Source organism: Oryzias latipes, chromosome 24 (genome assembly GCF_053564925.1).
Source record: "Oryzias latipes strain Hd-rR chromosome 24, Olatipes_Hd-rR_3.1".
Lineage (NCBI taxonomy): Eukaryota > Metazoa > Chordata > Actinopteri > Beloniformes > Adrianichthyidae > Oryzias > Oryzias latipes.
Genome location: NC_136260.1, coordinates 20086912 through 20109697, shown reverse-complemented (window position 1 = coordinate 20109697; position 22786 = coordinate 20086912). Strand labels below are relative to the sequence as shown.

At 39.5% G+C, this 22786-nt stretch overlaps 1 protein-coding gene across 47 annotated transcripts in view; it reads left to right on the top strand.

Annotated features, from left to right (window-relative positions):
* The window catches only part of ptprk (protein tyrosine phosphatase receptor type K), a 113209-nt gene that overhangs the window by 58275 nt on the left and 32148 nt on the right, over positions 1 to 22786 (top strand). For all 47 annotated transcript variants that reach the window (XM_078942945.1, XM_078942944.1, XM_078942932.1 and 44 more), the window contains 5 exons: positions 6294 to 6375; positions 7551 to 7666; positions 9203 to 9377; positions 17684 to 17796; positions 18442 to 18622. In XM_078942945.1, the coding sequence (XP_078799071.1) occupies positions 6294 to 6375; positions 7551 to 7666; positions 9203 to 9377; positions 17684 to 17796; positions 18442 to 18622 (667 nt within the window). The remainder of the gene's footprint in view (positions 1 to 6293; positions 6376 to 7550; positions 7667 to 9202; positions 9378 to 17683; positions 17797 to 18441; positions 18623 to 22786) is intronic.

Genomic DNA, 22786 nt, shown 5'->3' with positions numbered 1-22786 from the left:
CCAGGATTTAATGGTGCATGGCTCCGCCCATCCTCCCAAACACACATTGAAGTAATCTTTTGCAGCATAACACCTCCATAATGTTTCCACCTCCGTGCTTGACATTGGGGATGGTGTTCTTGGGGGGTTGGATGCCAAAGAGCTCCATGTTGGTCTGATCTGACCACAGCACCTTCTCCAGATCCCTCTCTAAATCATTAAGGTGTTCATTGACAAACCTCAGGCAGGTCTCCACATGTCCCTTCCTAAGCAGGGGGACTTTGCAAGGACTGCGAAATGTAAGCCATTGTGGTGAAAAGTATTTCCAATGGTGACTCTGATTTGAGATCATCAACTTATCCTGCTGTCTTGTTTTTGGCCAATTTCTCACTGTTCTCATGATCATGGAAACCCAACCAGGTGAGATCTGGTTTGGAGTCGCATACCTATAGGTGGATTGATGGTCATGCAATTGTATTTTGGCAAAATTGCACCAACAGTTGTCCCCTTAACCCTTCGCTTCTTGCTGATGGTTTTGTAATTCAGTACGGTCTTGTGGAGGTCTACCTTAAGTCCACTAGAAGCTCTTGAGTCTTTCTTATTTTGGAGATTTTGGAGTCTGATTGATGGACTGATTCTGTGGACAGGTGGCTTCTATACAGGTGATTAGTTCAAACAGTTGTCAAATGCATTTTTCTCTCAATGAAATAAATTTGTATTCTTTAAAGTGGATTTCTTGACGTTCTTTGTGATTTTCTATCTTATCACTGTTCAAATTAATCAACATTAAATACCATTAAGATGACAAACTGTCGATTTCTTTTTTTTTTTAAATCGCCAAAGGATTAAGTACTTATTTTCTCCACTGTAGGTTCCTGGTTTCAATCGGTGCATATGTGTCACCTGGTTTAATCTACATATATATTTATTTTTCCTGTTTTTTCTGCTGAAACACGTGTAGCATCACCTCCAGCTTTAGTTCATATTTGTGTATGTAAACAGGCAGCTGGTGCCTCAAAGAAAATTCCCATTTATCAGGGTTCAGACCATAATGTGAGATGAAAAATATCTTCTCCCTGCAGCTTTAAACATTTTGAGAGTCGGTGCATGCATACATCAAAATGATATATATGCAACTAGATGATAAAAGGATGTATGCTATTGCCCAGCTCTGCTCTGAAGTGGTGATACGTCACTGCTCTGCCTTCAGCGATCCAGACCAACTTTGCCTGAACAAACTTGTAAACATGCATGTCATCAATAATCCTGCTTTGCAGGGAAGCCATCAGGGTTTGACACCTGTGTGATCAGAGGTGTCCACCATCTGATCCATAAAAAACTGTCTCACAGCGATGATTAAAGCCATCATTCATCTTTATGATGAAAGGTGGTAAAATAATACATGACTTTTAATCCACGCTACAGGCGTTTGTGGAATTCATTTGAGCTCCGCACTGGAAAAGGATCAGATACCGACTAGACATTAAATTTGATTTTTCAGCAGCAATAAATTAAAACCATGGAGTCACTCTGATTGTACGTTGTCTTTTGTGCTAAAAAAGCTAGTTTGGTGGGTGTGAACGATCTAAACCGCCTTTTTTTTAGCCAACAGGAAAATGGGTCACAAAAACTATCTGCTGCTTGATTCGCTCCATATTTTTCTTTAATCGTCTTCATTGATATGAGTCCTTCAGCATTGATCATTTTTCAAGTTCTGTGAATCATCTGGAAGCTTTTATGGTGACTTAATTTATGCCACACTATGGAAATTAGACCAGGGGTGTCCCGATCGGGTTTTTATCCTAGAGTTATCTGAGTACCTGTACCAAGTCCAGATCTGATACTTTAGTGACACAAAAACAAAACATTTTTTAAATCAAGGTCGGGTCTGGTTTTTCATAGAAGACGTCGCACCTTTTATCCAAGAGGCCTTTTCAAACAGGTTTAATGAAACTGAACAAATTAAATGAACAGATCCAGGTTTTTCCCCTTTTCCTTTATTAACCTTCTTGCATCATTTAACATTTCTGTGATTCAGCTTGAACAATCAACTAAAAATATAAGGTGGAACATTCAGGTACAATCATCAACACACAACACCACAATTATAACATTTCAGATTATAATTAGTCTTGTTAGAAAGTTTGGTTAAAGTTTGGATCTTCAGAACTTTTCAACATTTTTGATCATTTGCGATTCATATCTCCATTAAAAACTTAAAAATGAATGATTGCTTTCTTTAAAATTTGTAGCTTAGTATTCATGACTACCTTAACTGTTTAAACATTTATTAGTTTTGGTTGTTTTTCCTTTAAAAGATTGTAAAAAAAAAAATGTAAATCATTTTTCCTAAAGCGTGCACTTTGCAGACGGTCCCTTGGCAGCCATCAAGGTTGTGATCCGTTTATAACATGCAGACTGCTAGACAGTAGATTGTTTATCTGTAATAATACGCTTCAAATACATTTTGGTTGCTTAAATATTTATAATAGGATTAACACACAGATCCATTCCCTGATGGGGAAGCAACGTCCCTTTTGGGGTCACGAGGTGGCTGGAGCCAGCCCAGCTACAGTTGGGCGAAGGCGGGGTACACCCTGGGCAGGTTACCAGTCTGATGCAGGGCCACACACACTTACAGGCACACCTAGGGGCAATTTAGAGACAAAAATCAACCTAGGAAGCATGTTTTTGGAAAACCGGAGTGTCAGGAACAAACCCACACATACACGGGGAGAACACTCAAACTCCACGCAGAAAGGTCCCAGCCGGGATTTGAACCGGGAACTTTTTTGCCGTCAGGCTAACCGCTACACCACTTTACAGCCCAGACATTTATACATTTGCTATTATTTTTTGTTTTTTTTTTATTAATATTCATACTTGAACAAAGACGTGGTTATATTTTAAAATGAAAATAACGTGTACAAAATGAAAGAAGGAGGTGTTAAAAGTCAGCTGATGTGTTTGTGCTGCTCCCGGCAGTAAAGCTATGAGTGAAGGATGATGGGACAGGGAGGAAGACCGAAAAGAGGAGTGTGACAAGCGGGAAATGATGAGCTATGGGTAAACAGCTCACAGAAGATTTTCTTTTGCTGGTGATGAATGACAACAACTGCTCACCCCTTGCTCTTTTTCTGGCTCTCTCTGACAGCCACCTTCTCTCCTCTCCATCGTCTCTTTATTACTGCGCTTCTTTGTGAGTAAACAGCGCAGGAGCTCAAGTGGAAAAAAAAAAACATTCAAGGAAGGAAGGAAATGGCTAAACGGGGATGTCGATGGAGCCCAGTGACAATAAGATGTTGATTTCTACCCTCAGATAATGAATTGAAGCACCTGATGCCTATTTGTCTGTAAATTTGCTAAAACTGTAAGATGTAAGTCATTTAGATTCTCAGCTGGTTGTTTCCTTCATGTCAGCTGACGGCCGCCATCATATTAGCTCATAATATGCTTTCATATATTGTTTTTCTGGAGTCCTACTCACAAAGACCATCCATCAGAGTGAGAGGCAGCCTAACAGGAGGATCAGAGCAGGAAGCCTTTGGGCGATTTAATCAGCTTAACATCATGGTGCTCTTGTAGAAAACACTGCATTTTCATGCCCCGATGGAACCAAAACAAGTATGACTCGAAGTCTGACTCCCAACAGGTCGCTTCTGATTTTTTTTTTTTTTCTGGGTGATTTTTGAGTCACATTAAGCAGCAGCAGGTTGATTTTCAATTACTGCCTTCAGGAGAAGGCTTGTTCATACAGACACATACCACGCTGCCATTTAAGGCAGCCAAGGCACATTCCTAAAAGAAAATCCAAACATGCCATTTAAAAAACTCATGTTGGAATTCTCCTCCGTACCACAATCTGTTATTCAAGCGTTTCATGTCATCCATTGAGAGTTTTGACATAAAGTACATTATTTTGGACTTAAATCTGCAAAGACCAAGTTTGATTCACATCAACAGAAGTTTTATATTCAGAACTAAATCCTTAAAGACTCACTCTGATAAAATCATTCTCCTATTTGTTTTTAAATGTCTCCATGGACTCGCCCCAAAATATTTGTCTGACCTGATTCAGGTGTACAATCCCCCCCGCTCCCTTAGGTCAACAAATCAGACACAGCTGGTCGTCTCGAAGACCAGGAGAAAACTGAGAGGTGACCGAGCCTTCTCAGTCTTCGGACCAAAAATCTGGAACGAATTGCCCCTGTACCTCAGACAGATAAACTCACTCAGTATTTTTAAATCTGCTCTTAAAACATATTTTTTCACTTTGGCTTTTAACTGAGTTGGGATCCGGACCTATTTTATGTGTTTTATGCTTTATATTTTTATGTGCTTTTATTAATTTTTGTATTGTTCAGCACTTTGGTGAACCTTGTTCTGTTTAAAGTGCTTTATAAATAAAGTTGAGTTGAGTTGAGTTGAGTTGATGATGGAGGACATATATTAAGAAAACTATGCTTAAAAATGCATTTCTGAGTATTTCTTTATTCAAACTTGTGAATCGGTAGCAGACAAATGAGCTCCTGCTGCTCTGCAGAAACTATATCCTGGAAAACAAAACAAAGTTTTGGCTAAAACCGCCACGATTAATGATTGAAGGTCCACAGGGAATGAAAACAGATGAAAAGATGATCAGAGTGACTCTTTAACATGTGTTGAGGTGTCTGAACAGTAACATCACCTCTCAAGGATTTTGCTCCACTCCACTGTGTTACTTTGAACTAAAATATTCTAGAAAGTTCCCCTAACATCATTCCTTTACAGCTTTCCGATGTGCTGGAGTGTTTGAATAAACAGATTATACATTTAGTTTTCCTCACATGGAAGAAAAAACTCCAAACTAAAGGGCACCCACTGCTCCAAAAGCATGAGAAGGCTGCAGAGCTGAGGTCATTTTTGCTTTAAAGTAAAGAAACAAAACGGAAACAGCAGCTTCTGCAGGAAAACTGGAAGGAACACCAAAGTAAAGGATTATTCCACCTTCCACCTAGTGACAACCCCAAAACGGTCTCTAAATCAGCAAGACATTGGCTTTAAAACCTCCTGAAAAGTCCCAACAGATGCCCCCAGTCACCCCAAGTACACACATCCATAAATTCAAGGAAATGTACAAAGAAACTGTTGTTTCACAATATATAGAGATGAAGGGACTTAATGAAGTAAGACACACTCTGATGATAATCAATATGCAATTCATTTTTTGTCACAAGTAACATATGGACATCGCGATATCAGCTTTTTATATCGCGAAAGACGGTGTACATAAATGATTACCTGATATGTTTAGACGTGCATAGACAGAAAAATCATCATGTTCTCCAAAAAAGCCAGAGGGCACACTATCTGTATTGTTCCTAATTGTTTTTTATTTTCGTTTTTCCAAGTTCTGACCTGCCTCCTGTTGAGATAGCTTTCAGTTTAATTATATTTAAATAAAACTGTTGCAGTATAATAGAAATAATGATTTTTACTTTAATAATTGTATCATTTTTCATTATTAATTTGATTTTATTTATTATATATTTTTGATAATGATTTGTACATTAGTTTGATATGTTTGTTTATATTTGTTCATGTATAGCCCGTCATAATATTGATCACTAATATTTTGTTTTCCTCGTATTGTGCAACTTTAATTTCTGTACCGTAATACTTTGAAAAATATTTTTTGAAAACCATTCCATTTTATAAAAATAATATATTTTTTAATCAATAAGCATTCCAACTTTGTCACATGATGTGATATAATGATTTCTGGCACTTGGAATGAAAAAGTATTCCCAGCTTTAAATAGAGAACCAGATTATGCGAAAAAAATGTCAAGTAAATCATTTTAGGGGTGGGATTATATAATATATTTGCATCCTCCCACTCTCTTTCAAGCAAATAATTATTATAATATCAATAACATGGCTTCACTCAATGTTCTAATAAGTTTATGAATTAATATCTCAAATGGATGTGATATATCTATGGATTTGTATTTTTAATGGGTTTTTTTTATACAAATTTGTTTTTAATTGCTTGAAATAAACCAACCAATCCATCAATCAATACCAGAAGAAACTGGAGGTCTTTAACCTTCAACACGAGAGCTAAAGCTCACCCAGAGTGCTGCTCCATAAAGTGTTTTCTTCTAAGATGTTTATCATAGAAATCCTGGAGAAATAACTGAAGTCACTTGTTTATTTGCCGAGGCCTTGGAATTTTCTCGTCAAATATTTGTGAGCACGTTTGATGTGAGGTCATGTGTCGGCATATTTTAAAATGAATGTAAATAATGATTGACTCATGTGGTATCATTTCAGGTCATATTTGAAGCAGAGGTCTCGGACAGCAAAACGGGCTTCATTGCCATTGATGACATTCAAGTCCTGAGCTACCCGTGTGGTGAGTCATTTTCATGCCAGCAATTAGTCCTAGCCCGCTGAACAAAGGCTGATGGCTTTGGCCACTAATTAGACTGTACCTGGGATGGTTTTTCTTGCAGCTGAGTGGGTAGATAAGCAGGAAGGTGACACAGGAGAGGACATAGACGAGACGTGAAGAAAGACTGGAAAATGGAGAGAGTGTGAGGAGGGAAAACAGAGGAGGAAGGAGCAGGAGTGAAGCGGGAAATGAGACAGTATTAGGGCAATCATGGGGAGAGGAGATTCTGACCACTCAGCGTTTTCTCTCTCCCCTTAACCCTCCAGCGCGCACAGTTGCTCAGACACACACCGAGTGAACAGTAGCTGTCTTGTCTCCTCACTCACAGGAAGAAAAAAAGAGGAGGGCCGCAATCCATTTTAAATTCCTGCTACATCTCATGTCTTCTTCTCTCTGTAACTCAAATCTTCCCCCCGTTGCTGGAGGCGAAAAAGATTTGTAACAAACTTTGTGTTCTTAACAGCAGGGTCTGCTAATCTAAAGCCACAGTCGTGCTGCTGGAGGCTCCTCGTGACTGCAAGGAAGCTGTCACAGATTTGTTGTAACAGTTTGGTCGCTGCGGCACCGAAATCCTTACAGATAATTCCGTTTTCTTAATGGACTCTATTGATTAAAAGTGTGAAAAATAAACCGTCTGATATGATTCTAACCCCTGCGGTGCGAGTTCTCCCTGTAGATGTTTTTCTGTCAAAGGTTATTAAAGGGGGAAGCACATTCCAAGACCGAAAATCTGAGAAAACATGTTTAAAAAGGATTCCCAGGGCCTTTAAAGAAGCAACCGTGTATTTGAAAAAGAATTGCTCTCCACAGTGGAAGCATTCATTCTCACAGCTGCCTTTCTGGACATGCTTGTGTGTGCGAGCGTGCAGAACCCAATGAACACCTACGGGAGTTTTCATTTATAACACAAGTGCTATTTATTATTTATAATTGCAATTACACAACCAACAAATAAAAAGGTAAATGCAGATATTCATCTTTTGGGTCTGACTGACCTAAGGATAGTTATAAAAATGTTAGAGAGACAACATTTAGGCTTGTGCTGCATTCCTCAGGATCATGTCTTTAATAATGTCTTTGCAATCATCACATATTGTGTCTCAAAACATTTGATTAATTCCAATTATTTTCTTCAGATAAATCCCCTCATTTCTTGCGCCTTGGAGACGTGGAGGTGAATGCTGGACAGAACGCCACATTTCAGTGCATCGCCACCGGGCGAGACACTTCAAGCAACAAACTCTGGCTTCAGGTACAATCATCAACACACAACACCACACAAACTGTTGTGTTGAGAGTCAGAATGTTTAAAAGGGTCTACAAAATAAAACAAAAGTTGAGGAAGTAAAAGACTCATTAATAGACACAAGATGCAAAATACCCATGCAAATGTTTTTGAAGGTTGCTAAAAGGGCAACGTGCACGTGAAGTTCTGCTGCTCTTTTGTCTGCAACCTGATGTTCTGGAGCCCCATGCAGGTCTTCTAACTCTCCATTGTGGCTGCTTGGCATTCAGAAATAACGATGTTAAGCAGATTATCTTGCCCAAAAAAGAAATAATTGTTTTCTTAAATTTTGTCATTGATTTCTTGATTTTTAAACTCGGCTGATATTACATAAGAAAAAAATAATTTATACATTTCTTACCACAGCTGACATCACATTAACCCTAGAGCACTATCGGTGGGTGATTCTTACCCAAGCAAAACTATTTACATGAATGTCAAAATGTCGTGTGTCAAGGAATATGTGCCTTCACCAGGAATGGGTGAACTAAAGACCAGGTTTCTAGTATCGTTTTCATATTTTTTAGGAATATTTTGTTCTCAAATTCCTAATTTTTGAGCATGTTTTTAGGAACTTCCTGTTTTTCTTTTTCTTTTTTTTTTCTATGGGGTAAATCAAGAGGCATTAAGGACTTTGCTGTTCTTCTGAAATTTCACATGACACAAAACCAAACAAAATAATGGTAAAAGGTTTGATCCATTGTAAGAGTGTTTTAGAATTAGAACAAGTTTTATTTCATATTCTTATCTTATGTCTAGTTGCTGTTCAGAGATTAAGTTCTTAAAATATGATTGCAAGACAAATGTCATTTGACATGCTTAGTATTTTATTTTGAAAGGAACTTGTATGTGCTGCTGTCAAAAGGGATATAATAGAAATTTAACACTGTTTTAATTCAGTTATTGTAAATATTTACGAGCTCTATTTTATCAAAGAATGCCACAAAAACATAAATAAAGTGGGATTTTCTAAACAGGGAGGTGTGACTTTGTGGTTATCGCTGGGTTCTGGCCTGTAAGAAACCGAACCAAATGGCTCATTCAAGACTCTTATACCTTCTTAAAATGCCCCAAAAGGCCATTTATATGTCTGCTATGATTTGTTGAGTCATGTGCGCAGTCACTGACCAAATATTTCAAATGTATAGTATGTAGATGTACAACAGGAGTATGTGACACACCAAGATGAAGCATTGTGCGATTTAAACGGCTGGAAAAAGCAATTATAAAGTGTAACATGTGCAATCATAGAGCCACTCCAGGCTGTACATCTTGCAGTTAACATGATTAAGGTTTTAATAGCTGTTGATTTCATTACTGCCCTATTGTAGTCATGACCTTCAAACCTTCTGACAGGAATGCAAATGGGGATTAAAGTTTACGACTTTGCGTTAACACTTGGGATGCTGAGGTCCAATTCTGCGTTCTGACCTTGAATAAAAGACAGTTAGCCATCTGCGGCCACCGCAGCAAATGATTAACCTGTGCCGCTTTTCTGCTCAGAGGAGAAACGGAGAAGACATCCCAGTGGCTCAGACCAAAACCATCAACCACAGACGGTTCGCTGCCAGCTTCCACCTGAAGGAAGTCACCGGTCAGGACCAGGATCTGTATCGTTGTGTTACCCAGTCGGAGCGCGGATCCGGGGTGTCAAACTTTGCAGGTCTTATCGTCAGAGGTACGATTTTGCTTTCCCCAATAATTGGCTACCATGGTTTACCAACTAAAGTCTTAGTCAAGGGGTGTCAGAATCCAGGCCTCAAGTCTCCATTTTCCAACCATCCTGCCAGTGAAGCTCCTTATTGACTAAACACACCTGATCCAGGTAATCAGCAGCAGATGAGGCAAGATTTCCGGAAAAAGAGCAGGAGGCCGACCCTCGTAGTCTGCAGTTTGGCACTGATGATCTAAAGAGTTTGAAGCCTCTTTGTGATCTATTAAGTCAGCGATCAACGTAATTCAAAAGTGTTTCTTGCGTTTGTCATTCGTCGATGTGCGCAGATGTCCGTCGAGGGTTTCGGGTCTTTACATGAATTCAGTTTTGAGATGTTCGAAATGTTTGATCGGTTGAGAATTACGCAGTCAGCGCATATTTTACGTAGTCTATACGCAATCATCACATAAATCTTATGCAATTGTGCGTGATTTTTTCGAGATATGCACATTTGTGGCTTTCCATGATTGTTCCACGTATGTCTAACTTTCATATTGCGTATACGGCGCACATATCACGCTAAAATTAGGCAATTGACACACAAATTATTAATGACTTGCATATAAACAATGCAATAATCAGGCACGGTTCATGCTCTCTGTTGATTGACGTGTTCTTAGCGTGGTTTAATCATACTTCTTCTGTGGTTTTAATGTGGTTCATTCATGATTTATCTGTGAAAATTCTACATAAAGACCACAACTTTTCTCAGCTTTTACCGTATATTCACCTATGACCAGTGTGCGTAGTGGCTGTGTGACAAGGCGTTTGTGGGTGGATACAGGCTGTCTGGGGGTGGAAAATGGGCAAACCTATCCGTCTATCAAACTTTAAGTTCATAGACAGTTTGGTAGAGTGAAAGTATTCACGCATATCTTTTTTCTACGGGCATGCAGCAGGCGATGTGTCCCCTGAACACCCTCTGTTCAGTATTTGCATATGCACGGTAAGGAGCCAGCACCTTACTAACGACTAGAGTGTGCGTAAGGGAACCGTATGACAGCATCACCTGTAAACTTACTTTATCCTTACAAATACTTCATGACAACGGTATGTTCCATGAAAACGTCAGCATACCATTGTAATGAAGCCCCCTGAGGTGGCCAACTGCAAGACACAGTCGCTCCTGTCCTGGGGTTGACCTGTACAGGTGTATGTGACTGAGGTGTAATTTCCAAACTCAGTTTTGTTTGTCAGATGACCTTGCTGCCCTTGTACCTAAAGTTTGAGTTATTACTTCCTCCTAGGGTTTCATATAACATCAATATTAAGCAGGGATTCTAATGTAGCGGACAGCTGGAAGGTCATCTAGATAATGATCAGCTGATCTTACTAGTTTTGGGCCCAGGCTATTTTCAGAGAAAAGGCAGGGAGGAGTCGAACCTGAACGCTTCCATTAAAAAAAAGCAGAATAAAGGCTCATCATTTGTATGGAAATGACATCCGATGTTTAATAAAGAACACTCAGAAGTTGGCATTTTGGATGCAGCCAAAAGAAAAAGTCAGACTAATGATTCAATTAAAGCTTTAATGAAAAAATTGGTCATTCCGAATTATTCAGGCTCTGTTGTCGTTTAGCACCCTTTTTAAAAATATTACTGGATTTACTTTCGGAGTAAAAGTCAAATCTGGGCAAGCTGAAGCACAAATGACTAAAGGTTTTATTAGAAATGTTTCCCTTTCAATAACAAAAGCTGGTAATGGCATTATGTCCCCATTGAGCAGCGTGTGTTTAAAAATGTAGCCTTCAAATTTCTGAATACATTTTGAAACCTTTTATTGTGCTCAATAAAGCTTTGTTTTGGAAAATCCTTTCATTTTTGCTGATAAATGGTTAGAAACCTTTACTTTTTTCTCCAATTTTGAGATCTTTTTTGCAACATTTGGTTTGTCAGCTTCAGTTTCCAATCAAATGCCCTTCCATTGTGCCTCACTGATTAAATGTACCCCCCCCCCCCATATAGAATAATGAGGAGAGCTCATGTGTGAATTTCTGCAGACGAGTGTGTGGCATTCTTCAGTTTAAATGTGTTTCTGCTTACGTGAGCCCACAGCATTGTTGTCTGCGCTGCATGCAGCTGAGAGCGAATGGAAACTGTGTGCTCCAGCTGTCATGTGCATCTGACATGTGGTTAATAAGGTGTCACCAATGTGTGTTTGAGATGGGGACGCTTTATTCATTCATATCCAATAGCTTACATATTCAATTCATCTCCCCGGGAGAGACAGAGCTTAGAGGGGGGGGGGGGGGGGGGGGGTGAAGGAGAGGGAGATTTGGAGAGAATGTTATGGGAGTGACGGAAAGAAAAAGATGAGCAGAGATAGGAAAAAAAAACTTGAATGTAAATAGTCTGCTCATTATCTCAAAAAGTATCCGTATCAAAATTTAAGAATATGTCTGAATATGTAAACAGCACAGCAGAGTCATGTTTGTTATTCTGCGTAGAGATGACAGAAGAGAAGGGAATCAAAACAGAAGCAAGAGCCGTGAATATGAATATTAAAGGATTCGTATCTCTGATAATGGGGCTCTTACTCCGTCTGGTGACGGCGCTCAGTTGTCTGTCGCTTGACCTCAGCGCCGTTTGTGTCAAAAATACCTCCACAAGTAAATCAATTTGTTCTTTCTCTGGTCAAAAACATCCGTGCGTTTTGGAAAAACAAGCATTCTGCAGGAACTTGCTGATGTAGTAGGAATTAATAAGTAGCTAATGTTTATTTATCAGAAACATCTTTTTTGGGAAAAGGATGAGGAATCAGTATGTGGAAGCATGGACGGATGACCAATATTCAAACGTGAAATTAGATTTAAGAACAAACACCTTTTTGCATCCATAAATTGAAATTACAAATTTCAATAAAAAATATTTTAGAGCAATGAAAGAAATGTATGATTATTAAATGTGGAATTCTGTCATAAAAGAATGATTTGCATGCTAAATAAGAGCAGTCTCATCTTTATTTATTAGAAATGTCTGATGGGAGGCAGAAAAAAAATCAAAGAAGCAGGAAATATATTTATTTTTTGAAAAGTAAGCATGTCCGGCAGGACACGGATGTTTTACCCAGAATATGTTCACTTTTTTATATCAAGCAGGCATCAGAACAACAGCAAAATAGATGTAACACAGGCTGCAAAAACAAAGGAATGAAACAAAAAGTATGTGATGTGTACTTTAAAAACCAGGTTTCATCTTCAAAGCTGGAAAGTGGTCCTCTGGGAGGTGTGAGTGCATCTTGGTGCACATATACTATTGATATTTATAACATGCGGATGACAAAGATGTGCCATGGTGTTCTGAAGCTGCCAAGATCAGAGGACAGAGAAGTGGTCGTAAGGAGGAGAGTGCCAGATTTCCAGATCCTTCCCACAGGAAGACACTATGAAAATCTTATTACACATTTTTCTGGGCCATTTCTTATTATTTTGGGGCAACAAAATGTCTCAAAACTGCAAAAAATTAAACTGTTGTTCAGTTAACAAATTGATAGAACTTCAGAATAACTGTTTACCCTTTCATAGTTTTTTATTATTTGCTAAGGACTAATTCGTTTAAAAACCTGGAAGGCAGTTTGAGCTCCAAGTAGTTCCGTTTTGACTAAAGCGGTTCTGAGGTTCAGTTGCCCCAAGCTCTGAGTTTCCAGCCTGGATGGATGAAGGATGGCAAGCGGCGGCCCTGCCATTACAAGTTTTACCAAAGATAAGCAGCATGAGAGGTACAAGAGAGCCGGACTGAGCATGTGAGTGTGCGTCTGCAAGTGTGTCACTTTGAGTTTGGTCAGAGGACAGCTCCGATAAATCCGTGCCCTCTGGTTCCTATGGTGACAGAGTGCATCATCACGTCAGCTCTTATTTTACGTGCATGCGTGCATTACGCACAAACGATGGCCTAAAAATCTCACGCAATATTACCGTCACACACACAAAAAAGCGCAATGTCAGAGCTAGGAAGGTACAAGCTGGCTGGAATTTGTGTGTTTGTCTTTAACCAGCACAAATCCACTTCAGTCAGGGTGTGTGCAGACAAATGCAAATGTGAGTAATAGTGGCAGTTGGATCTTCAAAAACTTCTTCCTCACAGTTGCTTCCAGTGGGTCACATGTCCTGCAGCAGGTCTCCCGCTCGGGTAGCTTGGAAAGCTAAACCTTATTGACAAGGCTGCTTATGATGGTCAGCTAAGAAGAACATGCCTGGTGGCTTCAAACCGCACAATAACATTTCAGCACGGCCTCCTTTCCCCTCATTTTAACAGGCACCACATGATTGAAATCAGCAGAGATGTTGATTTTCTGCACGATAAAAAATAATGAGAATATTTACCAAAAGCGAGAAAAAAATCGAATTAATCATTCAGACGGGTTAGGTCAGAGTAGGAAAGCGTATTTCAAGTTTTCTCAATGTTGATTTGCTTTGTTATTATCATTAACATTTGACCCAAAAAATAAAACGAGAAGCCAAACACATCTTATTGATAAAAAGCAGAAAATTAATGACAAGAAGCCCACCACAAATGTGCAATAACGCCACTAATGATTTGTTTGTGCGTTCCCCTTTTTTTAGGCCATCTGTACATGACAAGTGACAAATGAAGGAAATCTAAACCGAACTCATTACAGCTCTTGTTTTTTCTCTGGAGTCCTATGATGACCCAGTTATAAACTCCACTGTTCTTTCCATTTTTGCTTTTTATCAGAGTTTGTAGTCATGTTTGGAGAACTGTAGTCAGTTTAAAACAAACTAGAAAGAGACAATAGTCTGGTTGCCTCTTTGTAAACGGAGTTGTTTACTTTGTTTGATAGATTAGTTAGATGACATGTTGTGCAGTTTTTCTGAAATAATTTGAGCAGTGAGGCCTTACACTGGACTTACACGGATCCGTCTGCGGTGCATCTTCGTTAAGTTGCGGAGTCCGTCTTACAACCATCAGCTATTTACATAGTCTCCGCTGCGTTTCCGGTCCGTTCCCCCTCCCTCATGGCTCCTGGAGGAGTGGTTTGTCCTGCCACCCCCGTGTTGAGTGTTTGTCCTGTTTTCTTAGCTCTTTCCAAACTTAAGCAATCAGGCCCCATGGCCTTTCCTTCCTCACTTGTAAAATGTTTTGTGTCATAAAGGATGTTGTTTTTGTACTGCCAAAATTAACTCAAAAGTACCTTAAAAGTTTTATTTTATAAGTAGAAAGAGTTTTTATTTTGAAACCCGTACCTGTTTCCATGTGTCAAAGGACTGGAAACAGAACTCCTGCGTAATCAAAGCAAATCAATTTTTATTCATATAGCACTTTTCATATAAAGCATGACACAAAGTGCTTGCATTGCAGGGTGCACAGAAACGGATGTCAGATGCAGACACGTAAACATTCAGATGGATTAACGGACGTTCAAATTTTTTATGTCCGCATTGGACCGCAGACGGACCAATGGAAATCAGCCTTGAGTCACAACTGCACTTACGGGTGGGTACAGGCTTTCTGCGGGCAAAAAAGGGTCAAACGTGTACAGTACATGCAGGAAGTATCAAGGTTTTAGACTCCTCAGCAATACCATAGAGTAAAAATTTTTGTTTACCTTGTTTCTAAGGGCAGAATGCGAGTGAAAGGTCTCAGGAAACACTAGAAAAACGAGTAGTAAGGGTGAGTATGGGTGAAGTAGGTGAGACGTAAGTGTGTTGCGCAGATTTTATAATTTTTTTCATATTTGTTTCCATAAAAAATTAGGAAATTAGACAATCAGTTTATGTGGGTATCTTTCCACTGGCCTACGGGTCCTAAGGGGCCAGTAGACGCATCTTACCAACGACTAGAGTATGGTGTAAGGGCACCGTATGACAACATCACCCATACGTCAAAAATGCAGGTAACTTCCATTAGCTTACAAATACTTTACGATACATTTACCACACGCTCAACAATTGTACATTTTATTTTCATGATGTTTCTTAAAGTGGCTGTTAAAGCTTTAAGGGAAGTGCAAACCACACCTGTGCTCCTCTCTATGACCCTCCCCAAACCCAGACTACCTTAAAACCCTTAGCACCCATATGGGGTAACCCCAATTTGGGTTTATGCGACTAAAGCTTTGGATCTTATTGAAGCCCCATTTGTGTTTTTTTGTGTTGTTTTCTTTGAACTATGACTTTTGTCGCATGACCTTTGACATGCTAGCTAGCGTTAGGGTTGGGCGATGTCCCCTAATTTGGCCGTTGACGATGTTTGCTGTCAACCATCGGGATGGACGATGACATCGTGGGGGGGGGGGTATTTTTACATTTTTCGTTCTTATATAACTGCTATTCGTTATTTTGCTTTTTTCATTTTATTTCCCAACTAATGGTTAATCTGCGATGATCCAGTATAAACTGAGGGAAGTGACTTTAACAGAAAAAGTAACAAGCAAAATAGAAAAGAAGTGGTCCGCTCCCGCACTTAGCGGAGTGGACCGGCGGAGGGCGGATTTACAGCTTTATGTTTGATGGGAAGGGGGCGGTACATGAGCGGTATGTGTGGGAGATTTAAGACTGCGATCCGTCCCGCAGCTCTAGGGGTACGAGCTATCAAACTCAGAACCGGGTCTAAACGTGTGTCTGAGCACAGTTCGGATTGTCAGCAGACACACAGCGGTTTGAGCTTCAAAGCAGAAATTTCACTCAGTCCTTAGAAAACATTCAAACAATCACGTGGATTTGTGTTTCCAGTCGTGTCCCGACTAAATAAAGGCTGATGTTATTCTTACACGTTTACGTGCAGCGCCACCCAAAGCTAATGTTGTTAGCCCGTGTTAGCATACTGCTAATCCTGGCTACGTTCAGAAAAAGCACTGACCACACGGATTAAAATTCAAATGATGAGCGAACAGGTGTTTGATAATAACCGTAACATTATTAAAAGCACGTTTAGAAGATCGTCTCGTATTTTACCGAGCTGACATGTCAATGTATATAGCTGCTCGCCGCTGTTATCGTTTTGTATTGAATTGTTACCTTCAATAAAGTTTGGAAAAAAAGCCGCTCGGCGGAAGTTGTATCCTCTTCCGGTTTTCAAACTGCGCATGTGCGAATACTGCGCGTGTGCGAATGATTTATTCCGACCGAAATTGTGACCTTAGTGAACGTTTTTATATTCTGAAAACATTTTTCTGGGCCCATGTACACGGTTGGATTCTAATCCGACCATTGATCCCATCAAGATATTTTGTACATCTAACCGCGGCTTATAATGTGGACGCGCAACGTGGCGGGGGCGTGGCATCACGATGGTGGTCTCTCCATCGGGATGTCAGTCACCCATCACGATGGACGATGATATCGTCCATCGGCACAACCCTAGCTAGCGTAAACTGCTTTTGGCTAACTTGGGGGTTAGTCCGGGACAAAATGGGTCCTTGCGAGGATAGCTGTGCAAATGTAGGTGTTTGTGCAGTGAATGGGGACCGTCAGAAGGGTTCATGCTGAGGAGATGCTTTTTGGTAACAGATGAAACAGGGAAGTCTGACAGCTCGTGCACCTGTCTCTGACAAACGCAACCCCACACTCACAAACACACTTGAATGGGGGCGTGGGGGGTGGGGGGTGATGGGAATGCAGATTCTCACTGTAATTGGGGTCCATGAATATCATTTCACAGGCGCATTAGATTGGGTTTGTACAGTACATCCCTTTGATATACAGTATGTGGTTTATATGATGGCAAAATAAGCTTGAAAAAGCACTTCTTTTATTTTTCTACAGAATGTAACGTTCCCTTGTGGCGTGTTGGAGTATCTGTCTAAGGGATGAGTGTAGTTTCCAGAGCAGATCAGAGTCCAGGCGTGTGCGCAGTGATTAATTCATGAGTTGATCTGTTTTTGCATGTGTCAAGTTTATGAATCTTTGATGCACAGGGGTTGAAGGGTCTGTCAGTCACAGGTGGGTCTCGGTTTGCCTTGGTCCAACTGGGCCTGAAGGATCAGACATCCATCACGCGCCTTTGTATTAACTGAGGGCTTGATTGGTGTAAAGCCCAGAGAAAAACATCATTGAATCGCTCATGACACACTGGCCTAGCATGAAAACCAATAAATCGTGCTTAGATAAAGTTTACTCTTAACCCCTCACACAAACCAAACTGCTGTGTTTCTTCATTTGAATAATCGTTGCTTGCTGTTTTGAAGTTGGAAGCTTTTGATCTGCTGCTTTGAAAGTTTCGATAAACGTACACATTAATGTGTGTCATCCGTCTTCCGAGGCACGTTTTAACTCATGTTTGCTGTCTTGCTTATTTTGTCTCTTTCTTCAGAACCTCCACACCCCATCGCTCCACCCCAGCTGCTGGGCGTCGGCCCGACGTACCTGCTGATCCAGCTCAATGCTAACTCAATATTTGGAGATGGACCAATTATACTTAAAGAGGTCTGTTTGGAATAAAAAAACAACGGACAAAAGCAATTTTTTTTAACCCTTGTGCTATCCTAGGCACTTTAACATTGGGAGTTGGGTCATCTAGACCCACTAGACAGTGCGCTGAACCTTTTGTCTTCAATGATTTGTGATCTTCACTGGTGTCCATGGATTACATGAAATCTTTCCACCTTTATCCACCTTTGTCATGGTAGGGAGAACACGTCAATGTAAGGGTGGGGTCATCTAAGATAGCACAAGGGTTAACAACGTTGCATCATCAGAAGAAAGGCTTTAAGGGATGTTTATAAAGCCCCAATAACTGTTAACCCGGGATTTTAGTCTTCATCCAGCGAGTTGCAAAACCCCGTTTGAAAAATGCATATTTTAAATTCCACGTTTATTTAAGTTGACGGCTAGCCAGAAGAGGATGGAGGGTGAAACAGGGAGCAGCATGGGGCAAACAGAACAGGAAAAAATCAAATTAATTGTGCTCAAATGATCATGATAGATTAATTGAATATCAAAAATTAACAATAGATCAAAAGAAAACCAAAATAATCCCTCATTGCATTTTTAATCACCACTGAAATGCTTTCTAAACTACAAGACTAAAAAACTGTGCTAAAAAACAGTTTTTGCTCTGTTCTTCTGCAGGTTGAGTACCGGATGACATCAGGCAGCTGGACGGAGACCCACGCTGTGAATTCTCCCAACTATAAGCTGTGGCACCTGGACCCAGACACAGAGTATGAAATCAGGGTGTTACTGACAAGACCGGGAGAGGGGGGGACCGGAAAGCCCGGACCGCCGCTTATCACTCGAACCAAATGTGCAGGTACTTGAAAAAAAAACAGCCCCATTCATTGGTTTTAAAGACCTACCCCGAGCATGTCATGTTCTATTTTCAAACCGTTCTCAGTGGTCTTTTAGCCCCGCCCCCTATTCCCTTTCCCGTTGCTGAGAGCTTGTAGCCCACCCATGTATTTTCTACATCACAAATATGCTCTTTTTCAAACAGGAAGTTCACAACAATTTGATTAAAGAAATACTCCAAAAGGCATTATTGAGCATCATTTTTCTTAAAATATCCTGGATCATCAGAAAAATGCCAAAGAACGTGTTTAAAACCCAATTTTGATCAGAGTGGGTTTTTAAAGCTGTGGTTGTTGATTAGCTGTTTGATCCCTTTACTGACTTGAATTGGTTTTGAACATTAATATTTATGTTTTCATACTGAAAAAGTCTGCAAAAGATGAAGCCAGGTTGATTCTTTTGCTACTTTTTGAATTCTTATCAGTCTTTATTTGATTTTTTTTTTACTTCTTTCACCTCTTCTCTTTTCTCTCATACCTTCTACTCCTCTCTCTGTATATATTTCTCTTAGCTTTACTCCCAGACGCTGGCTTTCCCCCCTTTTCCTCACCTCCCTCTCCCAGTCTCTTTGGTTCTCTGTGGATCAATAGATGGAGGGCAGGAACACTGTCTGACATTTGTAGAAATAAACGACTGAAATATAAACACTGATAGCCTCAGGGAGAGAGACGGTGCTCAGAAAAAAGAGAGAAGAAAAAGAAGCTTGACATGAAAGAAAAAGACAGAAATAAAAGCAATGAGCTTGAATGAAAAAGAGGAGAGAGCGATGGAGAAATGATGGAAAACAATAAGGCTGCAGCAGAAAAAGAGAAAAGGAGGGTTGGGAGCAGAGCAAGAGAGTGCAAGAGAATGATGAAACTGGAGAATGAAAATGAAAGAGATGAAAACTCATATCCAGCAGGTCTGAGTGATGTCTGCCAGGCTGCGCGCATGTATGTGTGCATGCGCGTGTGTTTGGGTGTTTATTGACAGGGAGGAAGTCATCGACTGGTTCAGGTGACTCATGCACTGAACAGTTTCCTGTTTGACAGGAAGAGGGAATTAATCTTCTTCTCGTCGTTTTGAGCTGGAAGGCACCGCTGCTCAGACGTCAAGCTGCTGTGATCCAAATGATGGAAGGAAGCGGGAAGAACGACTAGAATAAAAACCAATATTTACACCTCAGTTTGATGTTATTTCAAACCAAAACATTGATGAACAGACCTAAAAATAGATGCATGAAAATAATGCAACAGGTCAGGCTGTTAGTTTTATGTTTTGTTTTTAAATGAAGAAGGATTGCATCATTCTCTTTTGTTTTCTGCCTTTAAGCTCTTCTCACTGGAAATGTGAGCATATTTTACTAACCGTATTTGCTGCTCAGTCAACTTGCGTCTTACTTTAAAAGCCTGATCTCATTTCTTGTCAGCAGGACTTTAGTTGTTTTTCCTATAGAAACAAAGACATGCACAGATTTGTAAAGTTTTACATGTATGTCACAAGAATTACACAAGTTAGTTCTTCGTGTTGCATTTTTATCTCCAATATTATAGGTAAACATTGAAAAATTGCATTATCTTGTTCAGCGGACATCGCTCTGCCAAGGCACTCGTGCTCCTTCGCAGGTGGATGGGGGCGTGTTTGTTATAAGAGTGAGATGCACACAGGCGCGAGCAGAGATGTTATTTAAATGGTAATGATTTTTCTGTTTGGGTTGGTCTGGTCTGATCCCACCACCTGCAGTTTACCGAGCATTTGCTTTAATGTAACCTAATGGAGATGTGGACGTGTGCACAGACACTAGGCGGGAACTGAGCACGTCACCACATGAAACACAGTTTAATTAGAAACCAATAAAGTTAATGAAACCCTGGGTGGATATTCTTCTGAGCAGTTATGGCAACAGAACAGGCTTTTCTCTCCGTCTTGCTCTTGTCCTGATATTCATTTTTACCATCTTCTTTTCAATTTTTTGTGCTCTTCTCTCCAGCTCGTCTCGATTTTTCTCTCTGCGGTGATGTATTGCTCTTGTCTGAAGGGTGGAAAATAATCAACTTGAAGTGAAGAGTATTGTACTGTCTGTGTGTGTGTGTGTGTGTGTGTGTGTGTGTGTGTGTGTGTGTGTGTGTGTGTGGGTGGGTGTGTGTGCGTGTGTGTGCATGTGTGTGTGTAAGCGGAGAAAGTGATGAAGTAGCTTTTAATCCAAATCCTGAATTTTCTGCTGAAACGTCCCGGTCACGGCACCAAATAGTAAAACCGTGGTAAGACGGGATTGGACACACATGCACGTACACATACACACACACACACACACACAACTGCAGGAATGTGCCGGCTCACTACCACAGTTCAATAGAGGCACTGAATTTTCTTGTATGCTACACAAACTCAGCATCACCCAGATTTATGGGAGAATTGTGTCAGAAAACCACAAAAACAAACGTTGGAATTTCACACACAAACACTCGTCAGCACAACACATATAAAGAAACAGACACATGAAAAACATGTATTAAAAATAGTTTTCTTTTGTCTTTCTTAATAAGAAATCTGTTATAATAGGAATGTTTGTTAAGTAATCCTAAAAGAAAAACGCTCTTAATAAACTGTTCCAAGGCAGTTAAAGTTGAGTTAACACAATAAAAGTGTCATGGACCCCTCAATAAACAACTTTTTTTTTAAAATTAAACTCCAAATCCAATCAAAAGACATCATTAATTCCTTACATCGACATGATGTGACCTTGGTTCCTTTCAATCTGAGCTCTCACTTCATTTCTGGGCCACATTTGCTGATAATTATAGACAAAAACTTTGCTTTGAATTCACCTTTGGAATCAGTCCCTTATGTTTGCCTTAAAAAAACCTCCTCCTTTATGGACTATTTTTACCCAAAGAGATCAAGGGAGGAGTTCTGGTGTTAACTGTATGTTGGATCTTTTTTTTAAATAAATAATACAAACACACAGCAGTACACTACTGACTCTAAATGATCAAACTCTTTTATTTTCAGGCACCCCATTTGCATATATGTTTCAAAATTGACTATGGCATCTGTTTTAATTCTTAGCCTCCTTTGTACACACAGCAAAAGGAAGTAGCCTAAAATAGGAAAATAACACCAATCTTTCAATGAAAATCACTAGAAAGTGGAACAATTACTGGTCATGCAGCAAAGAATTTCACTGAAAGAAAGATATCAAAATCTAGAAGCAAGGAGTTTCACAGAAGCGTTTAAAAAAGGGAAAAAGTATTAAAAAGCTAAATGTTAAATAGAATTAATTAACGCTGAATGTTAAAGAGCCCAATAGTAGTTTTTTTCCAGTTTTAAGTAAATACCGGTAGTTTGAATTTTTTTTTGTTTTTTTTGAAACCAAGTGTAGTTGATAAAAGTGATTAAAAAAATAGTGTAATATTTGGAAATGACTCATGTTAGAACAAAATGTGAACAAAATCTTATTGCAATTTGGCCTAACTTAATAAATCTTCATAAAATCTAAAACTAGCACTTATTCTTAGAACATAAATCCAAATTTTGAAATCTAGAAATGATAATGTCTGAGATTTTATGTGCATGTTATGAAGTAGTTCTGTTTAATAATTTGATCATTTCCCTGATTCTACATCCGAGCTCTTAATGAGGCGAAAAACTCTCAAATGTGTACATTTAGAGAGAAAAGCTTGGAAAAGTGTAGAGCAAAGAGAAGTTAAGACAACATAGAATGTCATTTTTAGCCAAAGTCAAGAAATCTGTGTTGTTTTCTTGGACACATTTTCTGCAGAGTGGCAGCAGTTTGTTAGAAATTTTTCTACGTCACAATTACAATCTTTTTTAAACTGTATTTGAATAAAATACGTTTCTTTATATTTGTCCTCCATTACCAGAAATATGACTAAAGTTCACCCTGAACTGACTCAAAAGTCATTAGCATTGCTATTAATGTTAAAAATAAATGTGTGATGCCTGGAACCACAAAGAGAATAAAGACAACAGAACTTTTTTTCTTTCTTTATTTTTTGAAACACATGCAGAGAATAGAAGGATAATGGAAGGATAACCAGAACCTAATTGAACAGATTAACTTGGATTTCCCTAAAATCCCTGTAAACTTTCTTGTGTCACTGTCTTCTGTTCTCCTTCCTTTGCC